The 12096-nt window shown below is 35.0% G+C and overlaps 1 protein-coding gene across 36 annotated transcripts in view; it reads left to right on the forward strand.

Annotated features, from left to right (window-relative positions):
• The window catches only part of LOC135296419 (uncharacterized), a 384334-nt gene that overhangs the window by 59808 nt on the left and 312430 nt on the right, over positions 1-12096 (forward strand). For 21 of the 36 annotated variants that reach the window (XR_010358507.1, XR_010358506.1, XR_010358502.1 and 18 more), the window contains one exon: positions 8305-8395. The exons of 5 other annotated variants lie outside the window; for them this stretch is intronic. Coding sequence is in view for 9 of the 31 variants with exons in the window: in XM_064412752.1 (XP_064268822.1) it covers positions 8320-8395 (76 nt within the window). In the remaining 22 variants the exon portion in view is untranslated. The remainder of the gene's footprint in view (positions 1-8304; positions 8396-12096) is intronic. 10 more of the 36 variants (XR_010358508.1, XM_064412752.1, XM_064412751.1 and 7 more) reach the window with 1 other exon arrangement.

Below are 12096 nucleotides of genomic sequence, written 5' to 3' on the forward strand. Positions count from 1 at the left end.
TAAAAGATTCTCAGAAAAATCTTGTAAGAGTAAGAAACATCAACATATTTGTGTTTTAAAACTTCTTCCAAGTTCTTACCCAAATGGTGAAGAGTCCAACATGTGTGTCAAACATAAAGGGACCAAATATATATAATATTTGAGCATAATCTCAGTGTGAAGGCTGTGTATGTTGTTTAATGACAGTTTTTGTTTCTTTAATTATGTTGAGCCTTTGGTTACTAAACACTCCAAACATTCACTGGAAGTTTGAGGTATCCAGGTTGGAGAGCACTGTGGACCCTCCCCACCGCAAGGCAGCACTGTCAGCTCACCTGTCACACACTGAATGTCTTGCTTGTCTTACTTGGTGTTGCTGGTCCAGGCCATGAACCAAATACTGCAGAGGGGGCTAAAGAAGTAAGTGCTTGCTATGGACTTGAAAGGATATAAATCTTGACAGTGGTAGCTGAGGAGGGAAAGGAGGGTGTGAAGTCAGTTATCCTGATAAATTTGCCAGATCCATTGATCCTTTCAGCAAAGTTAGATCTTTGACAGAGAATATTTTTGCCTTAGGTAGGAAAACCAGTACAAATTTAACAGCTATTCGCATGTATTCCTATCATTCCAAGTCCATAAAAAGATATTTTTTTCCTATAAGAAAAATTCTCCTTGGTTACTCAGTTAGTGTCCATGTCTATACTGCTACCTAGATTTCAAGCAAGCTGCTTTAATTTGAGAGAACTACAGAGTTTTGCCTATTGCCTGTAAATACTCTATGAAATAGTCAGAGTTTTATCTTGTTTGAGTTTGTAATCCATCAGTAATGATTGTATTACAGATGTATGCCATGACAAAAACCTGGCTCTATATTGAAATGACATCCTTATGTACATATTTCAGTACACTTGGATCTTTCAAATTTTCATCTGAATTTTGAACTAATCTTTAATTAGTTAATTTTAGATTGTATTAAAATAACAAATTTATATAATTTTTGATTGCTGATATGTGATATTGAGTTTCCTTCAATTCCTTCACATGAATCTTACTTTCTTATTGGAATATAGTTTCTTATTGCTCTAATTCATATTGCCATCTGTCAAGTACGAAGTAATGCAACTTATGCTTTAGACCCATTTATTGAAATGAGAGGTGTATGTACTGATCTAATTAAATCAAGACCAAAATCCATACAGTGGTTTGTTACAGAGAGGAAAGAGATGTTCTAAATACTCTATAATGAAAAACTCCCAAAAGAAGTTTTCAAAATCTTTAAGTGGTAAACTAAGTGAACAGGGAAACGCTTGAGGTGCTTTTTGTCATCTCAAGGCATGCAGAACCATATTCTTAGATATATATGATCTGTCTGCTAAAATATGGAGGTGAGCCTGAAGTAATATTCTAGGACAGTACTTCCTGCTTTTGTCAAGGAATGATCTGGCCTTAGGGATTAGTCCACAGCTTGGCTGAAGCAGAGGTTTTTCTCAAACCAATGAAGGTGTAATAAACCAGAAGTGTGTGGGTATGCAATAGCTGCAATTTAAAATTCTAAGGTTACACAGATGTCTCAGGAAAAGCCCAACCCCTCTATGAAATGAAAAGTATAGTTTTAATTTGTCTCAGGAATGGCAGTGATTCTAATATAATTCATCAAAGAAGGCATTTGACAACAAAGCAAGTGCACTTTAAATGTGTTTCTGACTCAATATAGGGGTTCATGCTATGCCAGTGTAGCCAAATCAGTTTTTCTGATCCTTCAGTTTACAAGTTAATCTAAAGTACTGTAAGATTTTCTTTCATGTATTATTGATTTCTGATTTTTCTGCTTAACTGTTTTTTTTTCTCCTTTCTGGTCAGACATTGTCCCAAGTTTCTATGAATGTAACATTCTGAATGTGATGGTGAATAAAAGCATATCTAATTCTAAGAGGTATCTTGCCATTTTTTTCCCTTCATACTTTCGATCAGTGTTTCTGACTTGTTTCTGACTTCCTGTAATTGTGTTCCTACAGCAAGTTATTTCTTCATATATCTAGGCTGATAGATCTTTCACGTTCAATCACACTTTTCTTATATCCAAAGTGACAGATTTTCAAAACTTCTGTAGCTTCGTAGTTTCAAAACTTCTGTAGTTTCTGAGCTAGTCCAGGGCTTATTATCTCCTTGGTTTCTTTTTTTCATTTTTGTAAATACATGGGCCAATGTAATGTGAAATTCAGGATCTAATTTATTTAGTTCTTATTTTATTTTGTTGCTTTCTGTGTTTAAAGTATCTTCTTCCAGTGTCCTCTTCCCCAGGCTGGTGGCATACTTGAGTTAGGTTTCTCCTTCCAGCAGAGAAGCTGAGCATCCTTCCTTATTGCTGTGACATTTCACATAAGCAGAGATTTAAGTCTAGAATTACTCACAATTTCTTGTATAAATGCCAATCTGGACAGCATCCTTACTGACAGTGATTGTGTAATGTCTTTGTTTGGTTGTCTTGCCTATGCTATTGCCCACACTTTTGGCCTTGTCTGTGTGAAACTGTAGCTGTGAAGGCCCTACTACACAGTGTACTTCATTAGTGTGTAGTACCTAGTAGTGTGTAGTTGAGAGTGACTGAACCCAGGATAACAAAAACACAGGCCTCTGGTGAACTCATAGATCCTCAAGAAAATGTAATTCCACAAGTAAAATGAGAGAAAATACCACACAAAGAAAATATCCTTGATGGAAAGGGAGATTTGTTAAAACTCCACTCATTACAAATTCTCTGAAGATATGTAGGACATCAGAATAAGGCTAAAACAGCACTTTCAGTAAGCAACTGCAAAAAATAGATATCTTAGAATAAAGATGTTAAGTGGTGGTGTTACTTCTTTTGATAGGATGACAGTCACGATGTTTTCAGTTGTTCTCACTTAAATCTGCTAAGAAAACTAGCTATATTAGAGAAATTCAAAGAATATTCAATTCCATATAAATAGAAACCACATCCTTTTTCTAAGCATTTTCTAAGGAAAGATGGGAGTCTAAAAGTGTTTGGGAGTTATTTAAAGGCAAGCTTAAATATTGCATGTGTGGGGAGTTAATTGGGTGCTTTCTCTGGGATCCTAATAGGTCTGGGACCTTGGACAGAAGACTTTGGAAAGTTGCTAACTAATCCAGATTTGAAATCTTTAAATTTTAGTTTCCTAAGTGAGACCAGGAAGATGCTCAGAAGAGGGCAGGCAGTACCTTGATGCTGTGGATACAGTAGAGGGTCTGCAGTGCTGTATAAAATGCGTTAGACAGAGCAGCATTTGCAGACCAAAGGAAGCACCACAATTTTAACACTCATAAAGATAAAAAGTCCAGGAAAAGTCTGCTTTTTGAGAAAAAATTGCATGAATGGAACTGCATAGATTTTAAGTTTTTAAATTTCAGTATTTTCGGGCTCTTGCAGGACATCACTACTGAGTGCTACCTCAGAGAACACCCTTCAGAGAATCAGTAGTGGAAAATGCAAAGATGACTAACTGTCAGCTTGAAGACACAGGACATAGAGTGATTTATGTCTGAGCAAAAGCAGTAATGACATTTTGTAACATTAACACTACAGGAAAAACTGAAATAGTAGAGAAGAGAGGTTGTGCTTTTTCATTCAAAGTGTATGCTAAATGTGTTTTGTTCAACAAACAAAAATATAGTCTTTAATGGAATCTGGGAAGAAATCCTATGATAAATTAAAATTTTGGCAATTCTTTAAATTAATCTCTAACTTCAAGTCTGGTCCTTGTAGAGGTAGGGACCTGATTAGGAGAGATTTTGGAAACAATTGCTGGGAAGTAGCAAGATCTCCACAAACTCAGAGTACGCTAACCTAACTTGCTTCTTCAGTAGCCTTGTCTAGGTAAAATATGGACTGAAATTTTTAGTCATGCACACTTTTTGTAGAGACTAATGGAAATCAGTACTATTGAGTACATTGACACAATTCTTTGTACTCTCTGCTTTTGTTGGAGTGTGAGACCTGAATGGGACTATGCTTATGGGCACTAGGATAGTGCTGCTCAAATTATGAAAGAAAAAGATGGTGATAAGAAGACAGAGATTAGAAGCAGAAAGTCCAAGGGAAAAATATGGTATCATGCAAAAAACATGTTAGAGATATCTGTTTCAGCCTGTTGCATATGTCAGAGATGTTGAAGATCAAGTTGAAAGAAAGATTCTTGTTGATACAACTTGTAAAGATTTTTCCATGTGACCAAAGATGGAATAGATTTGAAGCTAGTTCTGGTATAAGACTCACATTTCTGAGACTGCCTTTGGAAGCTACTCTAGGTAAAATCCAGTCATATATATAAGTTTATTTTCCCTTATCACAGTAACTTTAACATCTCATAATTACCCATATTGTAGTAGGCATAAATTCAGACATATTATTAGATTTAATGTTCTGATTATCACCTTGGAATACATACACCGACCTTATTTAGTGGTTTAACAAAGGGAATTAATCAGACTGTAATACACAGAGGATACAAATCGCAAAGGCCCAGCTCTGTCACCTTTAGTTGCCCCTGAAGTGTTGAACTACCTGTGTATTTTATGCTTGGGTGTGCTTCATGCTCAGATCTGCAGAACCAGTAGATGCTATACTAACAGTAGTTTCCAAAATAAATGTGTTTAGATGTAACAGTTTTGGATTAGATCTCTTTAATTTCTCTCTCACTTTGACAAACACGCTCAGCAGACATACAGAAGTATGGAAATGGAAAAATCCCCAGTCCCCAAACCAAAAGCCACAGACTGCGAGGAAATACTTGTCAGAACTAAGAAATTATCAGAAGTACTTAATTTCTTAGATTCTTGTTGAATCCTACAGAGTAATTTACAATTAAAATGAAGAAACTCTTAGAAGTTTGGTTGTGGGAAAAAAAAATCTTAATTTCTAAATGCTTAGACTCCATTTTAATTGCCTAAACCAAAAACTTTTCCAGCCTCAGATTGCTCAATTAAAAAAACCCCACAACAAATTTGATCATTATTTTAATTAAATATAGCAAATGAACTCTGAAATATCATAGCAAGTTAGGGCTTTATTGCAGGGATTTTATAAGTTTCACCTGCAAGAGCTGGGGGCAGGATTTGGAGGTGGGGCTATGCACTGACCGTGTTGTGAATGCAGTGACAGCCAACCATACGTGCCCACTGTTTTGCATCATTAGCACTGTAGTGAATCTCAGAAAAAAAAAAGAAAATGTCCAGTCTTTTTTATTACTTCACTTTTTTTCTCTCTTTTTTATTTTTTCTTTATAAAGCACCTAATTTAGGCCACAGACAAAAAGAAAATGTATCTTGAATATGCATCACAGGTTCCAAAAATGAAAAGAAATTGGATTTGGATAGCACTTACTCAATAGACAGATATGATACATGGTAAGAAGGTGCACTGTCTGCCCTGTGATAGATTAAACTACTTTGTAGGAAAATTACTGTGAGCCAGTCACCACCACCACCGTGGCTAAATCTTTAATAAAATTCTCTTCCATATTCAAGAGCGAGGTATGAAGTACACAATAAGCAGAGAGGAGTAGAGTGCCATTTATCAAACCACAGCTAGGTCTGTAATCTCCTGCTTTATCCTTTTTTAGTACTTTATTTGTCTTTATTGTTGCAAGGAAGCACATTTACCCAGGGCAGTGGGCTTTTGGTGCTGATAAACCTTTTGCTTGAAATTCTACCTGTGGGGTTTTTTTCTTTTTTCTTTTTTCCCCCCTTTTTTGTTTTTTTCTTCTTGATCAGATATCCATCTGGTCACTCTATGGGAGTAATTAGTCTGTTTTGGTGGTCCCTGGCTCGTTACGTATTCTTTCACCCTTCCTTGCCTGACCTGACCCTACCTCTCTTGTCTCTATGCTACAAAAAGAAAGGGAAAAAAAAAAGACATTATAACATCTAAGACATTTTAAAAAGACTACTCATGCCTGTGCAGAAGACGGTCTGGGGTGTATTGCATAATGCTTTTTTGAGGCTATTTGGCAAGATGGCAGTCTTGAAGCATGTTGCAGTTGGCCCCTGGGTGGCACTACATGGCTAGATCTGGGACCAACAAAAACAGTTTTGGATAAAGGCAGAAAACATAATTGAAGCATTTTTCTTCTTAAAAATTAAAGACTTTAACTAAATTTGTTGTTATTTTCTGAATTCAACACAGAATCACAGTATTAATAAATTGTGTTCCTCTAATTGAATGACATTCCAAAATGTTCCCTGTATCTTGACTACCTGGTAATATCTGGATCATTTCTGGGAATACACTGATATTAAGCACAGATTCAGTGGAAGGGTTCCTGTGGGTAGAAGTATGTGACTAGAACTGCTTTGTGCTGCCTGAATATGCATACTACCAGTCTGTGCTGCAGCCCTGGGGGTGATTTTTTTAGTACTATTATAACCCTTTTTATTGTTTGAATAGCAGTTTTATGACAAAACATTTATATTCAGCCTGCCTTTGTACTTGACTGAAAGAGAGCAATCACTGAGAATGATAAGGCAACAATGGTAATGATAACTGCATTTATGGAGGCTTACAGAATTTAAACGGGCATGCAAAAATAGACTTACAATAGTGCTCTACCTGTATTTGAACTGGCTTGGGTATATTTCTTGTGCCTGGCCCATGTTTGATTGTTGATGGATATGTTGCATTTTCTCCTGTTTTTCTCTCTTATGGCATTTCTTCTGTACGAGTCTTACCTGTATGAACATCAGGTTTATCTTAGCACTGAAAGATGTCCTTGTAAGATGGGGGAACATAACCATTCTTCAAGATCCACATCGCTGAAATTATTGCTTAACTTACATATTAAGATTTCAGAGTTTGTGGTATTATGATCTTGCATCAGAATGGTCATTACCTGTCTTTCAAGGTTCTACCTCTCAAGAAAATAGGCAATTATTTCACTGTCCCTTGAGAAAAAGTGAGAAATAGTAATGGACATTGGAAAGCAATCCAAGAGTTTAAGATCAGTCCTTCTGTTGCCCAAATATTGTTAAGCCAAATCAGTTCTAATTTTTTCTTCCTTTCCTATGAAGTTTTCTCTCCATTGAGGTTCACTCAGACACATCCACAAGGACACACATGCACATTTGTGTATTTCCTTAAAATTTCTTGCTTAAACAAGAACATAAGACAGCAACGAAAAAGTTCATTATGTTCTGGGAGGAAACAAATAGTTCTTGGATCTCCAAATTTTGTGTGAGGGGAACACAATTACACCAAAGTCTACATATATTTTAGTATGGGTTATGAAGAAAGGAGGTGTGCACTCTACATTGTCCTAAAGATATTTTCAGGCTACATCCAACCACACTGCTCACAGACTGCAAAGTAGATTTACTGATGCTAGAGGGATTCTTGCCAAGGAAGAGACTGCTCTCCTGGAGTTAGAATGACAGACACATTCAGCCTACTCACCTAGATTTTTTTTTTAATATTTTGAAATAATTTCTTTCAAGGAGCTATTTTATATAAAAACACCTTTCTGTAAACAAACCAATGTATATTTTTATAGAAGTGAATGACCATTTTAAAGACCTTTAAAATTTTGAGCCATACATTTAGATTTTATTGTTTTTAAGAGATGGGAACCTCAGTACAGCCCAATTTCTTCCATACTGTAGTTTTCCTATGATATAATTTCTTTCTACAGCTGTATTTTTATTTTTCTGTACTTACCAATCCATTAGAAATTTACAGTATGTATAACAGCTGTGTGGCAAAACATTGTGAAAACTAAGTGAATAGAAATATATAAAAAAAAATTAGTTGGTAAAACCAAAGATATCTTTTATTTGTGTGTTATTTTTCTATTTCAGAAGCTCACTAACTACACTATGCATACATTTTTTAATGTATGTATATGATCATTGCATGTTGACCTCTCCATGTGCTTGTCTGCACTAGTTAGGCTTTAAATATGCTTAAATTAATAATTCAACTTCTCTTTTGCAAACGAAATATAAGTAATGCAAACATTAATTCACTTTGCCTTATAGTGTTCTGGAATGCTGCATTCAAAGATACGTCATTTTCTACTAAATGTCTTTCTAATACTTCTGTGCAAATGATACCTTTTCCCCAGGCCCAGCTACTTAGTGGATATTATTGAACAAATGTCTTTTATAGGATCGGAAAAAGTGAGGCATTATGTGAAAGAAATTTTTGAAAATGTGCATGGACTATTTCAGAATATGCTTAGTGAATATTAAGCAAACACCTGAAGTTCCTGTGCTGCTGCCTAGAACCAGCACTTCATTACCTATTACGTGCAGTGACTTTGAATTTTTTATTAGGTACTGATCTCTTAGCCTGTAAGGCTTGTGCATGATGTCTATGAGAGCAGTTTCCAGCAGAGCGAAGCCTTATCACAGATTCACCTAAAAGGTAAGGATATTTTTTAATTTTTAGTTCACATGCTGAACAGCTGCCTGCTGAACACCTGCCCACGGAGCAGGAAAGAAATTTGGTTTAAGGGTTGATTATGCATGTCTTACTCATATACAGTAAGTCCAGAAATAGGCATGATGAACTTCAGATAAACCCAGAATATGCAAATGGAGAGTACAATACCAGAATATTTCCCCCCTAATTTTGTGCTCCACTACATTTTTAGTGCTTTTATCTTTTTTTTTTTTTTTTTTTTGGGTTGTTGAGGACATAGGGGAAAGGCTTATGTATACTTCTGATTTATATAGTTTCTCCCAAATCTGCAGTGTTAATATTTTAAAAAAGCAAAGTTGAACTATGAATCTAGCAGGCAATGTAAAAGAATCCTTGACATTCCTCATATTTGCTAAGGATGTTAACAAATATGAATATTCGGAAAAAAGCAGCAAAACTGGAGGAAATTATGAAAAATCAAGAAAGGTAACTAATAAGAATAAGAGGAGAAAAGATACAACAGTAAACCTAGAGATCCTGAAGGAATGCTTTGATTTCTTTTTCACTGAAAATGGCTTAAATGGACTTTTGAGAGTGAGGGACCTTATTACAATGGATTGTGAGTGATAAGTTTCAAGACTATTAGTTTGAGGAATTCAAATCAGGTAATTTAGAGGTAAACAAGTCTTAAGAAAACATGGGCTATATTCAGAATGTGATGATAAATTGAGGCTTAAAAGAGCAGACTTTGGTAAAAGAATAGAAGGAGTGACAAGCTTTGAAACCTGAGACCAACAGAGACCTCCTTGGTCTCCAATTTTCTCATATTAGCATCATAAATTTAGCAAAAATAACTTCCATCCTAGAAGTTTTTGCTTTTTCTGATAGAAATCTTTTCTTGGACTTTTAGAAATTGATTTACTTTTCCAATTTTTTTTTTCATTTCCAATTTACAAATAACTTTTGTGCCAAAAATTGCATCTGGATTGGTAACTGTCTTTCAGCCTGATGTTTTATGTTTCAAAGCAACTTATTACTATTTCTTATTTAGCCAATCCTTATCCACTTTCAATTGCACTGTTTGCCTAAGTGTTTTCAACTTTAACTAACCTTTTCACATGTTGTTTCATGAAATACCTTGCTGAAATCCAGATGAATATTTCCTCAAGCAGATAAGTTATCTTATTAAAATAAAGGTATTGGTTTAGTCTTCCTGCAATTAGTATATGTTGTATTCTAAAGCTGAAAATGTCTCCTTTTCCTGATCATATGAAAATTGAGATTTTAGTGGTTGTGCAATGAAATCACTGCTTATGACAAGGGAGAGCCTTGTCATCCACACTTTCTGAACAGAGAATTTGAGTCATGGTGTTTAAAAAAAGGTTTTCTTGAAAGCAGTCTCTTTTTCATACTGGGGCCTTAATCCATTCCCCAATCAGACTGAGCATGCATATCATGACAAATCTTTCCTCCATTAAAATCGTTTCCTATCCTAAAATGAATTAGCTGAATCAATATACTCCTCCCAAGGTTTCCCTGAGGAGACAGAAGCAGCTGCTAGAGCAGCAAATGCTGCCTGAACAGTCAGACACCAAGGTAATGGGGCCACCACTGGTGCCTCCAGGAGCAAGAAGCAGACCCTTGTAGGGAACTGGGGTAGAAGGTTACTCATGGGTACCATAGATTTACTGAGACAAAAGCAAGAATCAGCTATGGCTGTCAGAACTGGCAAAGCTGTGCAATCCTGGAGATGTATAATAGTAACACAAGGACAGCAAGATAAGAAAGAATGCTGCTGTTGTTTCCAATGTGTCATGCTTTTCTAACTACTTTAACTTCTTGAACAGCTGTGTACAGATTTATCTTCAATTAGTTAACTAGATTAATATGTGCTCAAGGCTAGTTTGAGGTAAAATTTCTTACTGTTTTGTTTCTTATGCTTTATAGACATCACAATATGTAATAATGAATGTATTTAATAATGAGCATATTCTCCACCTTTTTCTGGAGACTGTTTTCTTCTAAAGACCTGCAATGTTGCAGAGAATAGGAAGAAACAAGGTAAAAAAGAAAAAGTCAGACATAAATAAGTTGAAAAATTTGAGCTGGATGCTTTCAATTGGCTTAGTTTGCACAAATTAGCAAACTAGAATTTCTGCAGAGGTGGTAAATATACTGATTTTTTGAATTTTTTTTCTAAATTGAACTAGAAAAAAAACCAATCCCATGGAACAAGTATTTTTTCAACTGAAAAATATTCTTGGTAGATTTTTATGACTTAGTATTTTTATTTTTTATTCTCTGAAAGTGAATAATTTTTGAGGAAAGGCTGTGTAAACACATGGAACTTTACAATTAAAATTTGTTCTCAGCCTCAGAAGAGCCGATGGTAGAACTTGATTTGCAATTCTCCATCAAAATTATTTTTCAATAGAAATAATTCATGCTTTGAAATTAGAAGTGGCATTAGTATGAGGTGACAGTAGAAGTCCTCTAATTTAGTTTGAAAGTGAATTTTTGACATTTTTGCAATTAGGTAACTGAAAGTTTGGAAAGTGAATTTTTTGGAAGAGTATCTTTAAAAAAAACCTTCTGCTCATAATAATTTTCTAATTTGTTCTAAAAATTGGAAATCAATATAAAAATATTTGGAGTGTTTTCAAATTACTGACTATATGTATATGAAATTTTCATAGTTTATATTTTTTTCCTGATTATTTCAATAGGATGGTATTTTGAAATTTAAAATTATTTTTTCCTGTCTACACCATTTCCTTGCGGTTTGCTTGATGTACATTATCAGCTGGTCTTTCAACATGTCTCCTTAAGCAGTGTATTTTAGTGTTTACATGAGACTTCAATTCAGTAAGCAGCTGAAGTACTTTCTGTTAGTATGACACACCCTTGTACAAGTTGTAGATTTGTCTGTTGTGAAATGACTGAAATATGATTATGAAAATCTTGGTTGTTTGACTTGTGATTATTACTTTCATCAGCAGATAATATAATTTTCAGTATATGACACTGATTCCTTCTTATGCATTTTTTTTTTCTCATTATCAAATTGACGGTGCATTTAAATATCAAGGCTCTATTTCTTTTCTTGGTAGTCATTTGAGCTGTTAGGATTGTTCTTTTTATAAAAATTGGGTCTTTTCTTAAAACCTCTTTCTTTGTTCATCACAACTTTAATGTGTGGGACATATCTCCTTTCATCTCAGCAGGGGACACTGTGTATTTGTGGGATAAACTAGTTCCATATTAGCAATGTGGAATTGTTTGAGCTTGTTTGCATATGTTGATAGTGCCGGTTGTGATGGTAAATGTTGGGGAATTCTGTCAGCAGTATTTTCTTTCTCAGTAGTCAATTCATATCCTGTAAATATGCTGTTCCCATTAAGCCTAAATGCTATTTTTATTGTCTATGAATATAGGATATGTTGGTAATAGCACAAAATTAACCTGAAATTAATGGTTAGTACTGATGACTGAAATGCCAACACTATAACTCATATTTTGCTGCTTAAAAGAGAATCTCGCATAGTTGCTTTGTTGAAAGCTTTTAGAGTTGTTTGGAATATGTCGGTGTAAGAGTTTATTCAGGGAGCTGGAGCTGTGAAAGCATTTAGACCATGTGAGTCTCCACACTGCATACTAAAAGTTTGATACATGGAGAACTTTGGTGGGAATCTCTCACAGCATGT

Source organism: Passer domesticus, chromosome 3 (assembly GCF_036417665.1).
Source record: "Passer domesticus isolate bPasDom1 chromosome 3, bPasDom1.hap1, whole genome shotgun sequence".
Lineage (NCBI taxonomy): Eukaryota > Metazoa > Chordata > Aves > Passeriformes > Passeridae > Passer > Passer domesticus.